General features: G+C 57.1%; 3 protein-coding genes across 5 annotated transcripts; all 3 read right to left on the bottom strand.

Moving 5' to 3' along the window:
* Nucleotides 1-924: 924 nt before the first annotated feature.
* Nucleotides 925-3,793, bottom strand: CPN2 (carboxypeptidase N subunit 2). Of its 2 annotated transcripts, none has more exons than XM_065640445.1 (2): nucleotides 3,724-3,793; nucleotides 925-2,759 (listed from the first exon to the last, which is right to left on the bottom strand). In XM_065640445.1, exons 1-2 carry the CDS (start codon nucleotides 3,736-3,738, stop codon nucleotides 1,113-1,115), a joined length of 1,662 nt encoding a protein of 553 aa, XP_065496517.1. In that variant the 5' UTR covers nucleotides 3,739-3,793; the 3' UTR covers nucleotides 925-1,112. The 2 variants fall into 2 exon arrangements, with proteins under 2 accessions (XP_065496517.1, XP_065496518.1); XM_065640446.1 differs by having other exon boundaries at nucleotides 925-2,754; nucleotides 3,724-3,787.
* A 1,120-nt stretch (nucleotides 3,794-4,913) lies between these two features.
* On the bottom strand, nucleotides 4,914-11,065 carry LOC135991659 (leucine-rich repeat-containing protein 15-like). 2 transcript variants are annotated; one of them, XM_065640444.1, is made up of 2 exons: nucleotides 10,994-11,065; nucleotides 4,914-8,288 (listed from the first exon to the last, which is right to left on the bottom strand). In XM_065640444.1, the coding sequence occupies exon 2, from the start codon at nucleotides 8,282-8,284 to the stop codon at nucleotides 6,560-6,562; it is 1,725 nt and encodes a 574-aa protein (XP_065496516.1). In that variant the 5' UTR covers nucleotides 8,285-8,288; nucleotides 10,994-11,065; the 3' UTR covers nucleotides 4,914-6,559. The 2 variants fall into 2 exon arrangements, with proteins under 2 accessions (XP_065496516.1, XP_065496515.1); XM_065640443.1 differs by lacking the exon at nucleotides 10,994-11,065 and adding an exon at nucleotides 9,943-10,009.
* Nucleotides 11,066-18,413: 7,348 nt separating this feature from the next.
* On the bottom strand, nucleotides 18,414-23,786 carry GP5 (glycoprotein V platelet). Its single transcript, XM_065640387.1, has 2 exons — nucleotides 23,777-23,786; nucleotides 18,414-20,745 (listed from the first exon to the last, which is right to left on the bottom strand). Exon 2 carries the CDS (start codon nucleotides 20,717-20,719, stop codon nucleotides 18,794-18,796), a length of 1,926 nt encoding a protein of 641 aa, XP_065496459.1. The 5' UTR covers nucleotides 20,720-20,745; nucleotides 23,777-23,786; the 3' UTR covers nucleotides 18,414-18,793.
* Nucleotides 23,787-24,009: the final 223 nt, after the last annotated feature.

The following is a 24,009-nucleotide window of genomic DNA, read 5'->3' as shown; positions in this document are numbered from 1 at the left end:
ACACACACACACACACGCGTATGCAACTAAGCAGTGTGCATGCACACACACAAGCACACACACACACAAGCGTGCACACACGCGTGTGCATGCGCACACACACACGTGCACACACACACACAAAAAAGCGTGCACACACGCGTATGCAACTAAGCAGTGTGCATGCACACACACAAGCGTGTGCACACACACACACGTATGCAACTAAGCAGTGTGCATGCGCACACACACGCGTGCATGCACGCACACACGCGTGCACACACGCGCGTATGCAACTAAGCAGTGTGCATGCACACACGCACACAAGCGTGCACACACATACACACAAGCATGCACACATGCGTATGCAACCAAGCACATGCACACGCGCGCGCACACACACACACGCACGGTCGCTTGGGGAAGCCCCCACCTTACCTGCCTTACCCGCGATGGGCAGCTCTACTGGGATTTTGCGATCTCTCTGGAGCACAGCACAAGGTCCCATGGTGGGGCTGAGGGCCAAGCCCGGCCAAGTGAGCGGGGGGACTCACCGGTGCAGGGCCCTGGGCTGGAGCCCACCCTGCAGCCACATCCCTGGCTGGGTAGGACTTACCCACGTCTCCCTCAGACACTCCAGACCAAATCCATGCCCTGGGGGTCGGTGTGAGGCTGCGCCTGGGTCTCTGCACTGCTGCGGGGAGCGGGGCGGGCGGTGGGGCTGGAGAGGGCGGCAGGCAGAGGTGAGCACACCAGAGGCAGACACCTACCCACCATATACCCACTGGCAGGCACCTGCAGCCAGGCCACACCACACACAGCCCCAGCCCAGTGCCCATTGCACCATAGGGACCTTCACCACTTCCAAAAGATACACAGGCAGAGGCAGTGGAAAGAGTGTTTCTCCACCACAGGAACTGTTTGCACGGAACTAATACATATGTTTTAATGATATTTGAAATACACAGGAAACACAAAGCTGGGAGAATAAATACCTCAAGGCCAGCTCTTGCGGAGAGCTCGGTGACGGCTGCTGACCACAGCAGGGGGAGCAGAACAAGGTGAAGTGCTAGTTCCCAGCCCGGTTTGGAGGTGGCCAAAGCAACATCAAAGCAGGAGCACCTGCCCCAGCCCTAGGGCGCAGTGGGGAGTTCTGGCAATGTGGCCTCGTCCCTGCTCCGTGCCATGACGAGGACACTGACCTCCAGCGTGCCACAGTGGGAGTGCAGCACCCAGGCACCCTGGTACGCTGGCCTGGGCCCTGCTGCCTGCCCAGGAGGAAGAGGAGGAGGGAGGTGAAGGCTGAGCCGCTGGCAGCTGGTGGCATTGCAAGCCATGCTCACAGTGCCCTCAGGGTTGCTGTAGGTGCACTGCTCTGGAGCATCCTCCCCCGGCACCCCCTCCCAGCCCTCCTCTTTGGGGACACTGGGTGCTCTGGGGCACTCCAGCTGTCCCTGGGAGACCTCCAGCAGGGACCGTCCCCGGAGGGCAGCGGGACTGGAGCAGGAGGCTTGTGCATGGGTGAGGGGTTCAGCAAAGCCCTGCAGCCAGCCCAGCAGATAGGCCAGGTGGCAGTCGCAGGCCCAGGGGTTGTCGGCCAGCCCCACGCGTGCCAGCTCCTCGTTGGCATCAAAGAGCCCCGGGGGCAGGCGCGCCAGGCGGTTGTGGTCCAGCGCCAGCGCGGTGAGGAGGGGCAGCCCGGCCAGCAGCTCGGCCGGCAGGCTGGAGAGGTTGTTGTGGCTGAGCTGCAGCACCGTCAGCCCCGCCAGCCCCTGGAAGACCCCGCTGGGGAGGTGGGCCATGGTGTTGTGCGAGAGCACCAGGGTCTGCAGCACGGAGAGGTTGGTGAAGAGCCCCTGAGGCAGCCTCTCCAGCTGGTTGCGGGCCAGCGAGAGCTGGAGGAGGTGAGGGGTGCCGGCAAAGAGGGTGGCAGGCAGGGCAGCCAGGTGGTTGCCCTCCAGGCTGAGGACAGTGAGGTTGGGGAGCCCAGCGAAGATGTCAGGGGCCAGGCTGGCCAGGGCATTGTGCTGCAGCTGCAGCCGCCGCAGCCCCCCCAGCCCGGCAAAGGTGCCAGCCGGCAGCTCCTGCAGCTGGTTACCGTCCAGGTGGAGCTCGGCCAGCCGGCCCAGCGCCCCGAAAGCGCCAGGCGGCACCTGTGCCAGCAGGTTGTCACTGAGCTTGAGGAGGCGGAGGGCGGTGAGGGGGGTCAGCAGCCCTGCTGGCAGGTCAGCCAGGGCATTCCGTGAGAGGTCCAGGCTCTGGAGACGGCGGAGCGGGCGGAAGATGCCGGGGGGCAGCGCCTCGATCTTGTTCCCTGCCAAGCATAGGTCCTGCAGGCGGCAGGTGGTGGCGAAGAGCCCCGGCGGCAGGGAGCGGATGGCATTGGCGCCCAGGGAGAGCTTGCTGAGGCTGGGCAGCCCCACCAGCACCCCCAGGCTGACCGCCGGCAGGTAGTTGCCTGACACCTCTAGCTCAACGAGGCTGGACAGCCCCGAAAAGGCGCCGGCCTCCAGCTCCTGGATGTCATTGTTGAGGAAGACCAGCTTGGTGAGAGTGGTGCTGGGGCCCAGGTCACCGCTGTGGATGCTGCTCAGGGCTGTCTCCACGAAGAAGAGGTGGGTGGCGTTCCCTGGCAGACCTGCTGGGATCTCCCGCATCCTCTCCTCTGAGCAGAAGACTTTGGAGGTGTCGTAGCACTGGCAGGCAGGGGGGCAGGACAGGGGCAGCCCTCCTGCCGGCAGAGACCCCAGCCCCAGCAGCACGCAGACCACCAGCCTGCACTGGAGAAGGAGCCAAGCCTCATCCCCTGCCTTGAGAGAGCAGAAATCTGGACCCGCAAGCGGGTGCTGCTGGGGAAGCGGCTTCTACAGCCAGAAATGCAGCAAGAGCAAATCCTTGGGACACAGAGGCAGCTGCCCTGGCTGTGGGGCATCCCTCCAGCCCTGGACCCCCACACCACCCCAGCTGTCCCCTCGCAGGAGCACTGCCCTCCCAAATCTCTCCCTGCCTGCCCCGTGCAGTGGGTCAGGGCTCTTCCCTGCGCCCCAGCCCTGCTCCAGCCCGTTCTGTGACAACCGGGGCAGTGCCACCCTTGCCAATGGTCCCCACATCCTGCAGAGCAGTGGCCAAGGTGGGAGCTGTGGGGTTCTCGGGGGAACCCATGGCCTCTTGAGACATCCCTGTGGGCTCAGAGCTGGACTGTGGGCAGGGAAGCACATGAAACACCAGGGTCTGCCACACACACCAGCCAGTGCAGACAACACTGCAGGGCTGCTCTGCGCCCAGCGACAAAAAGAGTGAGCTCCACTGGTTGTATTTCTACAATTGCCCATCAAATGCTTCTTTCCCTGCGGGTGGCCAGAGCAGCATTAAACCTGCCCAAGGGATCTTCACCCGGACCAAATGACTGTTCCCAGTACACGGGAGACACTTTTTAAGACAGTGGCCTCCAGAATCATTTCAGTTGGAAGGGACCCTCAGGATCCAGACCTCCACCAGTCCCGCCCTGCTCAGGACAAATGCTGGTGCTGGCAGGTGATGGAGGGTGCTGCCCACCCCACAGCAATGCCCACCGGCAGACATCCCACACAAGTGGGGCTACCCTGGACTTATGCCAGCGCTCAAAGCAGCATTGTGCTTGGCTGTTCCTTTCCACCACTTCACTTGTTTTCACACAGAGCCAACAGCAGCTCCCACCCATCCCAGGCCACCCCAGACTACCTGAGCGCTGTGGCTGTCACTTACCGAGCATGGCATCATGGTGACAACCACCGAGCCTGCGGGAGGTTTGCAGGGACACTGCTCGCTGAGACGGGACAGTGTTTGCTAGAGCGGATGGGAAGGGACAGGCCGTTCCTGCTGGGGCGGAGCTGCCCTCACTGCTTATCGGCAACAACAACCCGTGTCCTTGGAGCGCTTCGAAAAATAACCCGGCCTCAGAGGAACTGGAGGTGAGGCCAGAGGAAGCCACCAGAGAACATCCTGGCAGGGAAGTGGGGTGCCAGCCCCAGACGTCCACTGGCCCTGTGACAGTGGCAGGGTGCTGCTGTCACAGCGGCACTGGTCTCACGCTGAGGTCAGCACGTTTGCTTCCAAGAGCTCCCCAAGAGCCGCCCTGGACTATATTAAATCTCTGTGGGGAATGGGGCTAGCAAACATCCCTTGCACAAGAGAAGACGAGGTGCAGCCTAGCAAGGCAAAGTGATGCCACAGGGAGGGAAACACCCTAGGACCATCATGCTGAGATGCACCAGGTGCTTTGGAGCCCAGGACGTGCACCCAGCCAATGGTGGGATGGCCAGAGGGACCTGTGGACCAGCTGGACTCCCTGGGAGCTTGCAGCCTGCCTGGGAGAACAGCACACACCTTAAGGGCTTCTCTGGAAGGGCCTGTGTTGGAACAGGCTGGGGTAGCAGTGGCCAGGGGGGCACCCCCAGGGGAAGGGGAGAGACACGTGCATTCAGCTGGACCAGCAGAGCAAACGGTGACACACGAAGAAACTCAGCTGACACAAGCCAGTGGCAGCCAGCAGCAGCCAGCTGCAAAAGGAGCCAGGTGAGCTCCCCACCGCCCCGGAGTGGCACTGGGTAAACCCTCGGGTCCTGCCCCAGAGAGGAGGACTGCACAGGAGGCCATTGGCAGCTCTGGCAAGAAGCTTGCTGAGGTTTCGGCTCACTCTGCAGAAGCCATCATGCTGCCATTGGATAGTCAAGCCCTTCTGAGTCCCTCACCCCAGGCTGGAGCCCAGGACACTATGGGCTGTGCAACCACAGCCCGCTAAGCCACTCTCAGCCCCACCAGCCTGTACAGGCTTTTCCTCAACATGAAAACACCTCTTAGAGGAACTCAAGCACAGCTCCTGTCCCTGCTGGGTCATTCCCTTGCTGCACACGGCGGAGGAGCAAACAAACAGCTCTTGGCACTGGAGGTGGACAACTGTGCTTTAATAGAGAGGTCACAGAGCAGCACCAAACAGCCCTGCGGCACGGTCCCATGTCTCCCGATACCGTGCAGGTCCCAGCCTGGAGGAGCACCCCATCATGTGCAGGAGCGTGGGGCTGCGTGTGCCAGCACTGGCTCACAGGGTGCCCTGAGCAGCCAGCACCATGGGGTGCACATCAAGCGTGGCCCCTGTCCCGTGGCAGCGATCCCCAGGCAGCCTGGCACCACGCGTCGGGGTGAGCTGGACTCCTCCGTGGCCATGCCACAGCTGGAGGAGGCACGGTGGCCACTGGAGAAGAGGGGTGCTGGGGGACAGTGTGTCCCCTGCCTGCGATTTACAGAGCAGCCAGAGCTTGCTGCCCCCCTCCAGCATGCACCACCACCAGCCTGAGGGCTGCGACAGGCAGCAGGCCTGGGCACACACAGGGGGACACTCGGGGTGGGAAGAGCAAGAGGACAGGATGCGGCTTTGCCAGGTGTAGCAGGGCCAGGCTGCTCACTGCCTGGTGGAGTATGCGCGAGGGGGTCGAGGCAGCGAGGAGCAGGGGTGGGGGGCAGCAGGAGCAGTTCCATGGGGCAGCAGTCCTGGGGGACCGCAGCCCTAGTATACTCCACAAGCACCGAAGCCGCTCCCATCCCTCGCAGGGGAACAGGCATTTGCAACGTGCCCCCAGGGAAGCGGCAGCCAGCACGGCCGGGCAGAGTCCAGCTCTGTGCATTCTTCGTACCCGTCACCTACCTCTCTAATCTGCCCCCAGCAGGGCTGGTGCAAGCCAGGACACCGCAGGCAGGGGCACGGTCACGGGAGGGTCAGCACCAGCGTGAGGTGGGGGCTCAGGGGGGCTGCTGTTGCACCCACACAGTGGCTCGTGGCTCTGTGGCTGGGAGATGCACAAGGGCAGGGGGAGCAGGAGGCTGCTGGGGGCAGAGGAAGGCGCTGGGGGCAGAGGAAGGCGCTGGCTGCGCGCTGGCCCGTCCTGCCTGCAGCGGGGAGGGCAGCTTGGACACAGCCGGGTCAGTCGGGGTGTGCCACCCGAGCAGCAGCCCAGCCCTGCGGGGATCCCTGCCCAGGCACAGGAGAGCTACAAAGCAGCAAAAGGACATGCAGCTCTGCTGGGGGCAAAGGTGCTCGGTGCGTGATGGCCACATCTGCCTGCCCGGGCAGGGACAGAGGCTGCAGGCACGGGGGCAGGGGGAAAATTGGGAAGAGGGGCCAGGTGAGGGCAGCAGACAGCGCAAGGGCAGGCAGTACTGGAGAGGACGATGCAAGGGGAAGGAGAGGGAAGTCCTGTTGTTTGGAGTAAGCACCATCATGGCCAGGCTGTGTCTCCCTACTCGAGGGGTCCCCTCTCAGCACCCCACACCCTGGGTGCCACCCCCAGGCCGGGAATGGGCACAGAGGCTGTGCTGGAGGCAGGAGGGGCTGGGGACAGAGGGCAGCCATGGGGGTCAGCCGTGGGGACACCCTGCTGCAGAGCAGGGACAGGGCAAAGCAGAGCAGGACAGGAGGACAGGATGGGGTGATGCTGGCCTGTCCCAGTCAGCAAGGGCAGCTGATGCAGAGCTGCTGTTTCGTCCTTTGGCCCTGTGGGGAGGGGACACCCTGCCAGCACCGCTCCCCCCAGGGTCTGCCAGGCACTCAGGCTTCGTTGGGTGCCTTCATCCTCATGAGCACAACCTGGCTCTTCCTCCTACAGCCATAGACCACCAGCGCCATGAGAGTGGCAAGCAGGGCCACGCACACCAGCACGATGACCGCCACCACCACCCCGCTCTGCGTGCGCGTCAGCCCCCACCAACCCCGCTCCTCCTCTTCCTCCTCCTCCTCCTCCCGAGGGGAAACCGGCAGCCCCACAGGAGGCTCCGTCCAGGTGCCCTCTGGCGATGCCGCCTCCGAGGGGTGAGTGGGGAGCGGGGTGCTGGGCTGGGGGGAGGCAGAGGGGGACCGAGGAGTGAGGAGCTGGTCCCGCGGTAGCCCGGCAATGGGGGTGCCCCGCAGGGCAGGGGGCTGGGCGCACAGCGGGGGTGTCTCGCCCACCTTGTGGGGGTTGTTCTCCAGCCAGTGCCGTAGGGGCAGAATGCCCTCGTCACAGCGCCAGGAGTTGTTGTGCAGCTTCACCTCCCGCAGGGTGGCCAGCGGGGAGAAGATGCCAGCAGGCAGGTATTCCAGGGCGTTGGAATGCAGCTGCAAGTGCCGCAGCCCCGGGGTGGCCCCAAAGAGGCCCCGTGGCAGCGCCCGCAGCTGGTTGTGGTGCAGGGAGACGTTCTGCAGCTTGGGAAGCCCCTCCAGGGCCTGGGCATCCAGGCGGCGCAAGGCGTTGGAGTGCAGTGACAGCTCCAGCAGCTCCCCCAGGCCCCGGAAAGCCCCCGGCGCCAGCGAGCGCAGCCGGTTCTTGCTGAGGACCAGGAGCTGCAGCTGGGTGAGGTTGCTGAAGACAGCTGTGGGGAGGGTGGAGAGCTCATTCTCGTAGAGCCACAGCTCGCGCAGGTCAGGCATGGGCCCAAAGGCACCGGGGGAGATGTCCCGCAGGCGGTTGACGTGCAGGGTGATCTTGGCGAGGGCGCGCAGAGGCAGGAAGATGCCGCTCGGCAGGGCGGCGAGGAGATTGTTGGACAGGTAGAGCTTCTGCAGGTTCCCGTTGTGCAGGAAGAGCTCTGGGGACAATGTCTCCAGCTGGTTCTGGTGCAGCCCCAGCTCCTGCAGCTCCGGCAGCCCGTCAAAGGCACCCACTGGGATCTGCCGGAGCCGGTTCTCATAGAGCCGCAGCACCTGCAGCCGCGCCAGCCGCTCGAAGGCCCGGGGCGGCAGGCGGTCGATGTTGTTCCTGGCCAGGTTGAGCTTGGTGAGGCTGGTGAGCTGGTCGAACAGACCTTCCTTCAGCTCCTGCAGGTTGTTCCCGTGGAGCTGCAGCTCCCTCAGGTTGCTCAGGTGGGCAAAGTGGGAAGGCTCAACCTGGAGGATCTGGTTGCTGGAGAGAAGCAGCGACTCCAGTTTGTCCAGGGGCTCGAAGACCTGCACGGGAAGCTCCTGCAGCTTGTTGCTCGCCAGGCTGAGGTAGCGCAGGTCAGGCAGGTACTGGAAAGCCCCAGGGCTGATGCGCGACAGGTTGTTCTTCTCGATGCGCAGCCCGATCAGCAGGGAGGCGTTGCCAAAGGACGCATCACCCAGCTCGGCGATGCGAGTGTTGATGATCTGGAGGGTCATGGTGTTTGCAGGGATGGGGCTGGGGACCACGGTGATGCCGGCACCGGAGCACTCCACCTGGGCAGTGCGGACGCACTGGCACTGCTCCGGGCACTGGCCACCGGCCAGCTGGACGCCCACCAGCAGCAGCAGCCACCACCACCAGCCTCCCTGCTCCATGGGCCTGCAGCAAAAACAAAGGAGCTCAGCCGCTGTGATTTCGCAGCCCCCCAGGGCCACTGCTGGGCTGGGTGCTGCTGTGTCCCTGGAGAAGGCCCCCGAGGCTGCGCCGCTCTCCTGCCCCGGCGAGGCAGAGACGGGGGCAGGCAGGGCCGGGCACAGCCCAGGCAGCAGCGCAGAGCAGGATGGAGCCGGGGCCGCGGCATCTGGCTGCCATACCACAGCTATTAGTGGCATCCCTGGCGTCACCCTCGCTCGGCTCCTGTAGTGGCCAGGAGCGCGGTTTCCCATTTTACAGCGAGCATGGCAGGCTGCTACCAGCAGCACTGGCCTCCTGGCACCACCAAACAGCTGAGAGCTTCACCAGAGCTGGCCCACAGCACCCACAGCTGAGTGGGTCCCAGCGATGTTCAGTGGGGGCAGGAAGAAAGGTGCCCCCCACCCCAGCACCCTCCTGGCTCTGCCTGGCAGCAAGCGGCTCTGAGCTCCTGTCACTGAGCCAAGAGCAGTCAGTGCTGGTAGCACTGCCCGGGCGTGTTTTAGATCAAACCCTGCAGCAGCCTGGGTCAGTGGGACCCTCTGCCAGCTCCCCAGCCCAGGCTGGGTAGGGGGGTGGCCCTGTCCACACCCCATCCCTTGCAGAAGGTCTCAGCCCTGGACGATTTTGGCGGTGAGAGCGGGGTGTCTGGTGTGGGCATCTGTGTGCAGGCTGGTCCCAGGGCAGTGCCTGGAGCCCAGGGGATCTCTAGAGCCTGCGGGGAGTGAGGGCTTTGCAGGACAGTCCTCCATCACTCCACATGCACAGCCACCACGGACACCCTCTCCTCCCTTCTCTGGTCTGGGAGGTTCTCGCTCCGCAGATCGAAGCCGCAGCCTTGTGCCAGGCTGGAACCGAACTGCCCCCCACTAACAGGTTTGAGTGGTACAAGGGAGGGAGAAAAGCTCCCCCGTCCCCGAGCACAGCTCGGCCAGATGGGCAAGCCTGGCAGCACAGGGGTCTGGGCATGGCCCCGGGTGGCACGGCACCCCGGGGTGCTGGCGGCGCAGCCCCTGCCCGCCGCCCCGCGCTCCTCCAGGGAACGTGCTTGCTCTCGGGCAGGGAGGGAGGAACCCTGCACAAGCCAGCGCAGTTTATGTTTCCCATATGGAAACAATTTGCATCCAAGAACAGCTTTGTTTATAGCGAGTCATTTATAAACTTCCCCAAATGCTCTGCACATCAAAAGCCCTGCTCATGTCACTCCCTGTTAAGGCAGCTCAGAGCGCATCCAAGCTGGAGCGCCCTTTAGGAGCAGCAGCTGAGAACAATTTATCTCCTTTTTTCTTCTAGGGACAAAAAGCTTACAGACCAAGGGGCTAAATATTCCCTACCCCTCAGCATCTCACTGCTCCAAACCTCAGGCCCCTCTAAATGTTACTTTCCACTCCTTGATTTTCTTTCTGGGTTATTATTTAAGATATGTTGCCTATGTAACTATTTCAGCACCCACAATGCCTAAGCGGGCTCCGTTAGTTGGAGAACCCTTGCAAGACAAATATCTCCATCAAATCAAAAGATGCTGAATAAGCACATCCCACCGCCACCCCTCAGAGCTGCCCTGGGAGTCCCCCCGGCCCAGGGCTGCGCTCGCAGGGGCAGCGGTGGAGAAGAGACTTACCCGAGTGTCCTGCAGCTGCGAGTGCCGAGCGAGCACAGCTCCGTGCTGGCAAGAGAGACGAGTGTGGTTCATGCTTCCCCTCCCAGTATATAACCCGTCCAAATCAATGAATCAGCGCAGGGGCAGCGTCGGGGTTAGGGAAAGCGCTGGAGTAGAGCTTATTCCAACTCCTGTTTCCTCACCAAACAGAGCAAGCGTCTCAAGGATGGAGTTTTGGGTTTCCCTCTCCTGAACCCCTGTGCTCTTGTTTGAAGACGAGCAGCCGGTTGCACGAACACACCGCTCACATCAGCCAGTGCCCGGGGAGCAGCTCGGCCGCGGCAGCCCCCCGATCCCCGGTGGGACACGGCTGGGTGCCCCAACCCATGGGGGCAGGTGAAGGCAAAGCCAGGCCCCTGGGCACGATACTGCCCTGTGCTGGTACACACTCACACCGGGGCTGCTCCACAGCATCGCCTTGGCCCACGCACAGCACTTGCCATCCCAGCTACAGCCCCTGCAAGTGTCAGGACCTCTGGCCATGTCCACGGCCAGCAGCGCAGGCAGCCCCCCAGCATGCCAGCCCTGCCTGGGTCACAGCTCTCCTTCACTCCCTCCAACAGGAGATGCAAACTGGCCAAGATCCCACAAACACCCGCTCTGGTGCCCTGCAGACACGTCGCCCAGCCTGGCCACGGAGCAGGCACCAAGCAGGGCTCAGCAGCGTTGCTGGTGCCAGCTGGAGGCCAGGCTGCTTCAGAGAGCCCTCGGCATCCAGAGCATCTCTGACCAGCGCCGCCGCGCCTGCGGGCACTGAGGAACCCCCTCAATGCCGATCGCCGCACATGCTGCCATCTCCCAGGGGCCGCTGTGCAGCGCATACTCTGCTCTTCGTCCTCCGCAGCCCTGGCACGTAGGTGATGGAGCCCAGCACCAGGGGTGTTTGGGAAGCCTGTCCCATCCATTTGTTCAGAGTCACCTGCTGCCACCTCTCCCCTGCCCCTCCAGCCCACACAGGTGCACAGGGGTGCCCTTGGTCCCCACCACCCAGCCCAGGTCCCCCCTCACCCACCTCTCTGGGCCAGCCCCGGTCCAGCAGCTGCCGGGAACGGAAATTCGGGAGGAAGCAGCGAAGTGGAGCCAGCATGCGTGTCCCCTTCAGGCGTCCTGGAGCCGGAGCAGCCCCGTGCTAACCACGGGGCAGCTGGAATTTCCCTGACCACGTCTAATCCCGTCTCAGCCCACCCATGTTTCCGCTGGCCACAGCAGCCCCTGCTCAGGTCCCAGCCGGCACTAATGAGCTGCTGCAGAAGGGAACAGCCTGGGGCTGGCTCCGTCCCCATGTCACAGCGTGCTGCGAGGGGTGGGAGGGCACAGGGGATAGGGACCCTGTTCAAAGAGAGTACCAGACCAGGATAAACAGCAAACCGCAGGGGTAGGGAGAGGAGCTTCCAGCTGGACTAGGAGGACGGAGACAGGATCGTGGGAAGGGGGATCTCAGCCGGAGGCAATTGCTGCCACTATGTCAGCTTGCTTGGGGGTCCCAGCTACCGTGGGACACGGTGGTGGCCATGGATCCCTCCTTGGCCAGGATGCGAGCACTGAGGCTGGGGCTACACCCCCCTCCCCCCACCTGCGCAGAGATTTGGGCACAGAGAAGGGGCATTTTGAAAACACCACCCACAAGTGCTTTAGCTGATGCTCTATTGGCATAGCAGATTTTCCCAGTGCCGTTGTTCCCGAAATAGCCTCCGCACTTCCTTGAGAGCGGTGCAGCGGGAGGTCAGGGAGCGGGCTTGGGAGCTGCCCGCTCCCTGCAGCCCTGGCAGGAGAGCAGGGCTCTCACAGCCTTATCGCACCCTTATCGCCAGCTCTGTCTGCCCGCTGCCAGCGCCAGCACTGCTGGGCTCCTGCCTGCTCTGACTCATCCCAGAAGCACACAGCTTTTCAGAAAGGCAACACAGAAATTAAACCCCAGCACTTCCGAAAAAACCACCACCCCAAGCCCGGTCTGACAGAGGAATGTCAGACTCAGCTCCTTCCAAGCAGTGCTGCCCCGGGGGACAGCAACGGGGATGCAATGGTGGGTACCCCCAAACGCCCTGCTGCCAGGAGGGGGGCAGTCAGGTTATGGTCCCCACAGCCCAAAGTTTCTGAGGACCCCAGGGAACAGCCCTGCTAAAAACCCTGCTGCCTCTAGCTGGGCCTCGGGAACCTGGCTCCAGCTCCTGCCTGGGAAGGAGGAATCTGTTTTCAAGACATCTCTAAAAATAAAGCAAGGCTGAGTAACAGCACAAGCCCGTGCACCGCACCCGCAGCACAGAGAGGAACGCTCCCGGAGGTGAGCGCACAGGCGCTCCAGGCTGTGCACAAGGGAGGGGGCAGAGGGTGTGACAGCAGCACAGACACTACACATCTGGAGGGGAGAGGCAGTTCCCTGAGACAGCACGTGGGTGTTACTGAGGGTGAGATAAGTGTTTTGCAGAGAGAGGCTGCTCCGCATAGCTAGGAGCTCACACGGCACCGGAATGAATGGGGAAGCCCCAGGGTCCGGCAGTGCCCTGGGGACCTTCCCCATCTCCAGCCGCACCAGTCAGAGAAAGCCTGAATCCCCCAGACCACGCTTGAGAACGCATGAGGTGTCACTGCCCTGTCCCTACACCTCCAAGGGGACAATGGAGCCCAAGGGTGGGTACCTGCCAGATCCTGTGCCCTCATGAGATGGGGCTGGCAGCAAAATCCGTGGTCACAGCTGGGCTGGGTGGGTGGCTCCTTCCCCCAGAGCCCCCATTCCTCCTCGATGTCTGCTGCCTGCACAAACAGCTTTCTGATGCCTCACCAAAGGCCAAACACCACCATGCAGGGAAAAGCAAGAGTATGTGGTGCTGCCCTGCAGTCCAGCCCCTGCCCTTCCACCTGAGAGCCCCCAGCACTCTCTGCAGGCATTTTTCCACATGCTGCTGATGCCACAGGAGAGCTGGAGGTCCTGGGGCAGGTGGTCCCAGCTAGCATTACGCCTCACACTTTGACATAACCCTGCCTGGTGCTCCTGGAGACCGGCAGGGCCAGGAGCAGGCAACCCTCAGCCACACTGTGCAAGCCACTAGCACTTAACGCAGTCAGGGCTCGCAGCCCCACCAGGGCTCCCGTCTGTCCTGTGACCTCTTGCCCAAGCCCTGGTACTGCCTCATGCCGAGCGCAGCCCCGCTGGGGAGGTTCTAGGAGCCCCCAAACAGCAGCATCTCCTATTTTACAGGAGGTTCACCTCACTCCTGGACAGCAGGACGGTCATGGGTCCATCCATGCTGGCAGGTCTCCAGCACATCCCCACGGTCGGGGTACAGCAAAGCCGAGCGGCTCTGAATCACCAAGAGACTCGAGACTGCTTGGAAAAATTCACGTAATCACTAAAATTAGCAGCTTGTGGGCTTGGCCGGGACAGCGCATCGCTCATCTGCCAAACAGCTGAACACGCTCACCCACGCCGCAGGGCTGCACAGCCAGCAGCCCCAGCTCCCGGCTCCTGCTCCTCGCACACATCCAGCTCCTGCAGCATTCACGCCCCTGGGAGGGGTGGGACCTGCCCAGGCCCCCCCAGTGCAGGGCTGGGACCCCCGTGTTATTTTGCACTGCTGCAAGCCACCTCCCACGCCATGAGAAACCCCCACGGTGGCCCCTGGTGCTCACAGAGACCGTCTGGCCCAGGGCATCGGGCCAAACTCTCCTCTGCTGGGCGGAGAAGGAGGGTGGAGGGCTGGGGTTAGGGGCGAGGGTCCCCTTGGTGCTCCAGCACGGGGGGTCACCCCTGGGCCTAAGCCATGCAGCAGGACGCGTGGTCCCAAACCACAGCTGAGGGGTGAAGGAAGGTGCACTAAGTCACTTGGGGACCGGTGGTGGGTCCCCACCCATCAGAGAGGCACCAGCAGTCCCTTCCACGCCACACACCCCCTTAACCCTTTGAGGGGCCCAAACTAGACAGCTCCTCCGCAGGGCCAGCAATCCAGCCCCCATGGTTTGAGGTAAGCAAGGCCAGGGCTGCCTCGCTGCTCATGGCTCCAGGCTGCCCCATCTGCATCTGGGGCAAGGGATGGGGACGGGTCCTGCCTTCCCTGGGGAAGCACACGTGCAGGGTGGGAGCTTCGGGGAGGAAGAGCAGCCCCAGTCCCTCCTGGATGGGCAGCAGAGCTGGCCAGCAGGCTAACCTCCATCCACGCACCAGCACGAGACACACCATAACCCTCCTGGAGCTCAAGGAAAACGGTGTTTAGAAACTTGAGCTCCAGCAAGGCTCGCCTGGCCAGCAGGACCATCTCCTCCAGGCTCAGCCCTGGCCCCAGCCCCGAGCGATAGCAGCAGCATGCAGGGCTTGGCGCGGGCTCAGGGCAGCGCTAGGCTGGAAGGAATGCGGGGCTTGCGGCCAAGTCCGCCTGGAGAGATAATCCAAAGCGGAAAGAGCTTGTCCGATGTGCGCTGCGAGAGGGGCGAAGGACCGGCTGGAGCCGGAGGCAATGGCGGGGGGCTGGCCCTGCTCACGCACTGCGGGGCGTTTGCTGGCCCAGCTTCCCCCCGTTCTCCATCAAGCCACCCCTGGCACCAGGGTGTTCCCCAGGGACCCCTTCCCAACTCCCCAAAGGGGAAGAGGCCCCACCTCTCCCCAGCACCTGGGGGAGCCAGCAGAGGCTGCGGAGCTGCTGCCAGGCCTCACTGGCTCCCTGCCCTGGGCTCTTTTCATCTAGAGACACAAAGGCACGCTGGCAGCCTGCCACATCGCAGCAGCGACTGCGCAACAGGGGCTGAGCCCGGCAGGGAGAGGTCTCTGGGTGCTGCTGTAGCAGCGCCCCCACCCCACCACGAAGCAGGACTCGCCCACCATGTCCCAGGCAAGAGGCTTTGCCAGGGCTCATCTGCCCATGAACACCCAGCAGGGAAGGGGATGCGAACCCAGATGCCAGCTAAGAAAATGGAAGCGTAACACCTCCATAGCTTGCCCATCTCTGCCTGGAGCAGGGGCAAAGCAGGAGCTTCAGGCTTCCCGATCACTTTTAGAGCCTGTAAACACTCGCAATCCCAGCCTTGTCCCACGGGTACGTGCCTTTGGCTGCATCTCCTCCCAGCTATTCTGTCATCCCTAGGAAATACTGTGCTCTGATATCATGGCTGCTGAATCAGCTTCCCCTGGCAAGTCGTGCTGGTCAGAGGCCTGGGGGAGACACGGCCAACGCTCGGTAACATCAGGCAGAGGATCCCAGAGCTCCTGCCTCGCAGCCAGCAGTCACACGTGCTCTTGAACCATGGAGTGCTGCTGGGCATCTCCTCCAAGCACATCTGCCACCACCCACCTTCTCTTTGCCACCAGGAGAGGAAGGATCCGATGTGCAGGCTCCGATCTTGCTGCTACAGGCTGCAAGGCTGAGCTGCATTTAGTAGGCACCCACCGAGCTCGCTCCCCTCTGCAAGCAGCAACAAGCGCCCTCCAGCAGCTACTGGCCTCCTGTGGCAGAGGTGACATGGGAAGGGCAGATGCAGGGGACACAAGCCCAGCACACAGGTGCCGATGGCTTTGAAGGGTCCCGCAGCAGCTGGGCAGCAGGCAGAGAGCTGCCAGCACCTACAGCAGCAGTTAATTCCCTCCTTGCCACCCTGCTCTTCAGGCTCTTAGGAGGGGACTCCATGCACTCAAGTCCCAACAAGCAAAGGCGAGCAGCAGCTGTGGTGACATCAGGCTGGAAACATGCTGCATGCTCCCAGGGCCCAGCACAGCAGCCAGAGGGTCCCACTGCTCCAACGCAGAGAGAGCAGGAGCAGCTGCTGCAGGAACAAGCGTTTGAGGGAACCAAGTAAGTTACAGAAGACCCTCGGCCGGGCTGCCCCGGTGATGCACTCTGAGCACTCCCCAAGGCAGCTTCTGGGACTCAGAGGTCTGGTCAATACGCAGGGCTGCCAACCATGGCTCTGCACCCCGGGCCCGCGCAGCAGCCGAGGGCTGATCCCCTCAGCTGCTGAGTGCGGACGTGCTTTGCATCCGCCCCTCTCCCAGCAGCCAGGGTTCTCCGGACCAGGGATTAGATACCCCCAACGTTTTTCCAGTCCACTGTCCGCCAGGCCCAGCCTGGTGGCAGAGGCCAGGCAGCAGTTTGTAAATGTGTGGGCTGCAGGGACTGGGAGAATTCTTGCCAATACACTGGCGATGGCAAGCCACCGGCATCTCCAGACACCATCAAAGCAATGCTGCCCGGAGACAGGGCTCCAAGGAGCGCTCCAAGCTGCTTCCCTGCCTGCCACAGCCCCGTCACGCTGACCTGGAATATCATCCCTTCTCTGGGCAAAACAGATGCGATATAAATAAGCGTATCCTTAGATTTCCCAGGCCAGGGAGTTTTGGAGGAAGGGCTGAGCAATGCTGGGCAACGAGCAATGAATCAGAGGCAGCTCAAAACAGGGCACCTCAGAGGAAGAATGAGTAAAACACCCCAGGCCCTCATCGCTCCAGCCTTTTGTTGTCTGCTGACTTCACTTCCCCGGCTGGCTCCGGTGCGGGGAAAGCCCGATGACAGCATGTGAAGACGACTCATCCTCCTCTGAGCACTCGACTGTACGCGGCCGCTGCCAAAGCCCCCACGTGCCAGAGCTCAGCGACTGCTGAGCGAGAGCCAGAGGAGCAGCGCAGACCCGGCTGGCCCTGCCGCAGGGCTGGGCGGCCAACTCAGGGGTCAGAGGGATGGCAGCTGCCTCCAACCCGCTGCTCATCCAGAAGCTGGACGTCAGGGTGTCACACGCCCATATGGCGACCAAACTGGTGCTTTTTCTCAGAAATCGGACAGTGTGCATCCAAGTGCCTGCCGCCACGAGTGCGTTTCTTCGGTGCCTCACCCTTGCCAGTCCAGATTACACTTATCTCCTGCCTGCTGCGAGCAGATGCTTGCGTGGCACTGGCTTGATGGCGCTGGAGCTAGAGCAACACTAAGTGGTCATTACAGTTGCCCAGCCAAGGACCTAAATTTGTAACAATTGCCTCCTTTTCAGCACTAGCATGTAACTACCCAGAAACACCACCATGAAAGCCTCATGTTGGCTTTGTGTTTCTCTTAAATGTATTGCAACAAATATTCTGGTGCTTCTGTTTATGAATCTAGTCCGAGTTTGCTTTTCACCAGCTGCAGTGACTTGCATTTCTCCCTCTGCAGAGATGGCTCTGCCTAGTACTAAACCAAACTGGCTAAATTTTGTTAAACCTCACCAGCAAGAGAATGGTTATTTAACACCATAGAAGCACACTGCCTCTTTTCACAGCCCAGAAGAGGAATCGCATGCAGCAGCAGAGCACCCTGAAACAAAGCAGTCTGTAGTTTATTTTATTCTCACTGCCTAGAGGAGCACACAGCAGGGAACCAGCCACAAACCTCCAGCAAACACAAGCTCTCTTCAGCTCAGGCTTGTGAAGTGCCACTTCAAGGCCATGCAGGAAACACCCCAATAGTTACAAAGTCAGACTGTGAAAGGACTCCCAGAGCACAGGGTCTCCTGCCCGAGGCGCCAGGGAACCACATCCAGAGGCACTTCAATCCAGCTCTAGGTTTTGAGCACAACACCAGCGCTTTTAAGAACAGGCTAAGTCACATAGTTAAGACAAAAGCTAATAGTGAAATCCAAGAGCTACCAAAGCACGTAGTCTGACAGCTACCCATCTACTTACAAAGACAGTCCTATCATTCAAAATATTAAAAAACATTTCAGTATGAAGACAGAAACCCAGCCTCGTTGTCTTTGTGTATCAACACTTGAAAGGGCTGGAAGTCAGGGAGTAATACTATGGAACAAGAAAAGGTAACAAGTACTGAGACTGAATATGCTACTGCCTACCACAATGTGATGGAGAGGGGTGTGTTCCCCAGTTAACTTCATAAAAGCTGGCGACACTTCGGGGCCCTCAGGTCAGGCAGAGTCCCTGCCACATTGCTGCACGCCTGCGGCCTGGCAGCCGAGCCCAGCAGAGACCGTCCCCTTCTTGCCCGGCTGAGTCCAGACCAGCCCCCAAACCGCCCCCTCCCCTGCAGCCCCAGCCCCGGGCACCTGCCGGCACGCTGGTGTAACGACTCACGGCACCACGCAGTGAGTTCAGACCGCCGGTCGAAGTTTGACGATTAAAGTGTTTACTTAAAATATATATTTGTAGTATATGTTACAAAGTTTCCAAAACCAACCAAACAATAAAATACCTCAAGATTATACTTCCAAGCCCAGCTTCTTATTTATCTTCCTCTGGTTAAGCTAGAGGAAAGCACTGCTAGCTTTAAATGGCCCCCTTTCCTCCTGCCACGTCCTGGGAAGGGGCTGAGGACAGAAAGCAAAAACTAAGACATTTGCACCGTATCGTTCTGCCCTCGCCTCTATTTTGAAAAGGTCTTTTCCAGCATCTCCCCCTCAAAACACTATTTCCTTTCTCAACAAGGAGACAAAATACTGCAGGCGGTATAAGGCATTTGGAGTACCATGGCCAACCTTTAAAGCACGGTTGAAGCCACGTTCCTACGCAGATGCCACATCCCTCTGACTGCAGGCAGGTGTCTGGCAGGACAGCCCTGCAGCCCACAGCTGCAAACCAGTAGCACACACAGAGGTGACCACGGATTTTCTTTCAGCTCTCCCTCTGGGTTTGCGCACCAAGCGCTGTAGCAATGTAGAGTGATTACAACCACTTTTGGTAAACCCTGTAAGGTACATAAAAGTGCGATTTCATGATGCTATAAAAACAAGGTCTTTATGGTCCTTGCTATGAAGATTTATAATCCATATCTGAATCAAGTGTGAACTGCCCAAATGCTCAAAACGCATCCAAAACAGTGCTTCTAATCCTCTCTCTGGCTGCTACCCTCTATCTTCTCAAAAATTTTATCAGAACCACAGGCTGAGCAAGAGTATTTCTGGAGTGCAAGAGCTGCCTCGTTTTACCCATCACATACAGACTGAGCACAATGGTTACGGTCTGGAGCACTAAAATCGAAGTGTGAAGGCACAAGAATAGCTGACAATAAGCAACTCTGGTATTAAAATAAGGCTTGGCACTCCTGTGGGCTGGCAGCTCATCCCACCAGGCAAGAGTAGTTAAATCTGTTCCTCTGACACTGTCAGTCTCTATTACAACACTGAGAGAAGCTCGGGTTGGAACAGCTGAGACATGAAACCAAGGCTGTCCAACATCTTCAACATGCGAATGGGTAAAACCTGGAGCTGCAAGAGGTATTGATGTGGGTGTGCTGGTGTCCACGTCAGACACTGCAGTTACAGCAGTCTCCTGAGATGACGTCAAGTGCTCCGTCACAAAAGAAGTTGAAGCCGGGGAATAAGTTGAGCTGAACGCCTGGTCTGTAATAGCTGTGGCTGGCAGGCACTTCAGGTGATCATCTGTTAGAGCCACAAGAGAAACATTCTGCAGGGCCAGCGGGCTGTCACACACCAGAGATGGCACATTTCTAACTATCTCTGTGCTCTTCTGGAGCCACTCTTGAAAGCCAAGAATTTGGCAATCGCATTTCCAAGGGTTGCCATCAAGAAAAACTTCTTGCAGCTCGGGTAAAGCAGTAAAGATTTCTCCAGGAAGAGACTGCAGCTTGGTGCTATTGAGGTAAACTTTCTGAAGGTGCTTGAGATTGTGAAAGAGGTTTCTAGGAAGAGCCTCAAGCCTGGAATCGAACAGGGAAATGTTCTGCAGCTTCTGAAGGCTCTGGAAGATGCCCTCTGGCAGACTGGAAATATTATTTGTATGCAGAGAAAGGCCCCGTAGTTCATTCAGACCACTGAATACATTCTTAGGGAGAACACTAAGCTCTGGATTAAAGCTCAGCACAAGAAGCTCTAAATTTGTCAAGTTACTGAACACAAGATCTGGTATTGTTGAGAGCTTTGTGTGATACAGCCACAGGCTACCAAGATGCCTCATTTCTCCAAACAATACCTCTGGAAGAGACTTGAGTGGGTTCTTGTACAAGGTCAATTTAGACAGGTCATGCAAGTGCAGAAAAAGCCCAGGAGGCAAAACCTCAAGCTTGTTTCTGGAGAGTGTCAGGATTCTCAGTTTCTGAAGACAATGAAACGCATCAGGAGCGATGGACTGAATGTTATTGGAATGCAGGAAGAGTTCCAGCAGCTCCTTCAGGCTATCAAACATACCAGACTCTATTGAAGACAGCCTGTTAAAATACAGCATCAGCTTCTCAAGCCTGGTTAATGCACTAAAAATATTTCTAGGCAGCGCTGCCAAATAATTTCTCGACAAATTCAGTACTTTGAGTTTGGCAAGTTTCTTCAGGACGCCGGTAGGAAGTGCTGTTAGTTGGTTTTTGTTCAAGAAAAGCTCCTCCAAACTAGCTAGTTTGTCAAACAGATTTTCTTTGATGGATTTCAACCTGTTATTTTCAATGATCAATTGCTGAAGCTGTACCATGTCATCAAACACTTCTGGGGGAAGTTCAACCAGCTTATTATCCAGCAGTTTGAGGGCTTTTAGGCTTCTCAAGCCTTTAAAAGCCATTGGTGAAATCAGAGAAATGTTGTTTGAAGACAAGATGAGATGCTGCAATTCCACCATCCTAGAAAAAACATCCTGCAAGTATGTCACATTAGTGTCCGTTATGTGAATCGCCGTCACGTTGCAAGGCAGATTTAACAATTCCAGGTCTTTTATGTGGGGACCAGAGCAATGAATTGCATTTTTCGAAGAGCAGTCACACTTTTCAGGACAAACAGATGCATCCAGTTGGAAGAAAAGCTCGATCATCACTGACAAATGAAACACCAACATCCTTGTTGAAGTGCCAGAAACATTAGCTGTCAGAAGAGATAAGAGAGAATCAGGATTTGATCACAGGTAGTTAATAATTTAGCAGCCAAAGTTGTGTGAATATACCATAAAACCTGCAAAAATATGTGTGAAATCTCTCTTGGCTTGAAAGCAAAATTCAAAATCTCTGTTACTGTTGACTGCAAATATTTCTAAAGTGCTCAGCTTACACTGAGAAGTACAGATAAAGCACTTTTGTAAATCAAGTATTCCTTGTTTATATTTGTACTAGTCAAGTATAATAAAAGCATATGAAAATCCTGGTGAAACTCTAAGTAGTCATAAGGCATGTATTTATTTGAACAGAAAAGCACTATATTAAGTTACATGCAGAAAGTCTTAAAAAAATATAAAAAGGTCCTGCACACACAATATTTTTTAATCGTAGGTTACCTGAGGTTTAAAAATAAAGATTAGCCTGCAAAAATAGATAATGGAGGTTAAAAGGGTGTCCTGTATTTTAAGTGGCCAAAAGCAGAACAGCACACAGTTCTGTTAGATCATCTCTCAGCATTTGCAAGAGATCACTTCTTGGAACAGCCCAAGAACACACAAGAAGCAACAGGCTATTTTTGGCATAGCCTGAAATAACACACAAGAGCTGGAGTAGCACAGGACAGCAGCGAGCCTCTGATAACCGACCAGTCTCATTTCAACAGCTTAACACAATATTAAGTTATCAGTGGTATTAAAAACACGATGAAATGAGAGGAAAGAAGTGCCAAGCTGTAGCAAAACAGGTAGATCTGCATGAAACACATCAAGAAGTTGGAAAGTTGTATAGATTTCCAAACAAAAAGAGGAACAGGAAAGCAATCATTGTAGCTATAATGATAATATTTAAAAGAGCAAGTCAAACAGAAATCCAGAGTTTAGAAATACTTTCTGAGTGAAATCACCAAGTCCAAGTGTACCAGAAACCTGGAAGTCAAGCACTGAGCTGAGCAGCAGCAGCTGGGACCAGTTCTGCAGACACAACTGGAATAGCCAACACCCCCCACAAGCTGGGATGGGTCCATCCCAACATACCCTTTCCAGGGATGAGGATGAAGCTCTCCCACACCAACCCCACAAACAGACATGGGGACAAGCCCCATCACTTAAAAAGAAGTCAGGTGGGACAGCAGAGCTCCTCACATGCCTGAACTGCTGACAAGAACATACCACCATGGATTAAAACCAGCTGCTGTATCAAAAAAAAAAAAAGCAAAAGGGAGTACTTTAAAAAAAAAAAAAATCTTGGTCAGGTTCAGAGTATTGCAGACTGGTAAAAGCTGCATCCCTTCCTTGGGAATGGAAGGACACAGTATCTAGTGGTGTCAGCTACCAGCAACGTGGTGCTGCAAAGCAAACCCTCACTGGCCTTCCTACGACTCTTTGAATGAGACTGTAAATCACAAAAAAAAAGGCCACGAGATTTGACCCTTCCAAAGGACTTTTCCATGTCAAACAAGAATTTCCCAGAGAACCTCACCCTCCTAGTAACCCCTCCACCCGAAAACTGGCCTTCTCTCAAACTAATGACACCATCACCTCAATAAACTCGTACACCAGCCTGTCCCTGAGCCCAGGATGCCGACACCGAGCGCCTCAGCGCAGAGCCGGGGTGGCTGAGCTGCTCCTGGGCGCTGCGCAAACACACCGAGAAATTTCTGTTTCAAGCCCCGACTGGCATCTCGACCTGCACCAACTCAACCCAAGACCACAGCAGAACTACAGGGTTCAGCGGGACAAGAGAAATAACGATCTAGAGAACCCAATGGGGGAAAAAAAAATGCAAACTGTTACGCTACAGACTGCAAATGCAGGTCCCTCCGTAGGTCAGAGTCTGTAAAATAAGAAACGGGCTAACACTAGACTGCAGATTGGGGATGTCCACTTTCCTGGTCTCGTAACAAAAGGTAAGGGAATATTCAACAAGACAAGGTTAAGACACTCAGAAGCGCTAGAAGACACACATTTTCACAATCAGACAATGAAACGTTAGAAATTCTTTGCAAGAGATTAAGGCCACAAGTGTATGACTGGCACAGGAACTGCATAATCCTACAGATCTCAAACATCTAGAGCTGCTAATGGTATTTTTCAATGAAATATTTAAACTTCCATAACTGGAGAACTTAATAGTAGAGAATACAGCAAGATTGACATAAGGGTCATAATTATATACTCCTGCGTAATAAAATTTTCTCAATCCTCATAGAGGCACACAGCACCCCAGAAGGGACGCCAGCCTGGCTGGTCACTTACCACGTTCTGGTCTACAGCCTCTTCCCCTTTCTACCACCCCCTTAATGCTTCTCAAGACTATGAAAGGACGCCAGAAACAATACATTAATAAATACTGTTACCATATTAAAAGCCGCAAATCAGTTTTGAACTTGGTTTCATAGAATACTGAGCACACCTATCATTTACTATGGTGCTTAACGCTTTTACTTTCTTGCAAGTTTCTAAACTCACATGAGCATGAAAAAAGGAATTTTGGACTGTACCTTAAAAGCTTATCTGCTTTTTAGAGGAACTTACTAGGAGCACAGCAGGCAATCAGGCTTCACCATGATTCTGCACTTTAAATGGGAAGTAAAACAGCAAAGCGCATCCTCTAGATAACACTTTCACCCATATTTGCATAACTACTGTGAAAGGCCAAAGAACATTTTAAGCTTCAGAGCAGATTTTGCCTACATTTAGCTGCATAAGCAACCAGCTTCCATGGATTGTAGACAACTCCAAATGTAGAATTTGAGAACACTCACAGAACAAGAGAAAGTTTGAAGGCACACATGCAGCAGCACAAAACACACTTGTAGCTTCTTCGACAGTGATATTGGCGTATGTGCTTCAAGCAACCCAATGCAAATTTGGGTAAAGTCAGAAATCTACATTTCAACATGAATTATGATCAGAAATTTCAAATACGTTTAGACAGTTTTCACCACAGTCTGCTACACAGCTGCATTACGTTTTAAAGGAGTGGACCCATCTACTTTAAAGAACCAAGTGACTGATATGTACCTTCACAAGGCTGCTTTCACTTCTACTTTCTTGCAGGATTAGAGTCAAAGCAATTTGAGCGAGGAATGAAGAGTCTTTTTACTTAACACTTTGGCTAAGCAATCCAGGGTTGACCTATTTGGCTTCTGTTTTTCCTCCAAGTCTTCTGGAGTCACAGGCCAACAAAACCTACACCTGAAAGATTCTGAAGGGAGAAAAGCTTTAAGTTATCAAAATATTAGCTTGGAATTGAA

The sequence above is a fragment of the Caloenas nicobarica genome, chromosome 8 (genome assembly GCF_036013445.1).
Source record: "Caloenas nicobarica isolate bCalNic1 chromosome 8, bCalNic1.hap1, whole genome shotgun sequence".
NCBI classification, from domain to species: Eukaryota; Metazoa; Chordata; class Aves; order Columbiformes; family Columbidae; genus Caloenas; species Caloenas nicobarica.
This window is presented reverse-complemented; position numbering and strand designations above follow the sequence as displayed.

Bases quoted from the DNA above. Each gene is read 5' to 3' on its own strand.
- LOC135991659 (XM_065640444.1), bottom strand. From the start codon at position 8,284: ATGGAGCAGGGAGGCTGGTGGTGGTGGCTGCTGCTGCTGGTGGGCGTC.
- GP5 (XM_065640387.1), bottom strand. From the start codon at position 20,719: ATGTTGGTGTTTCATTTGTCAGTGATGATCGAGCTTTTCTTCCAACTG.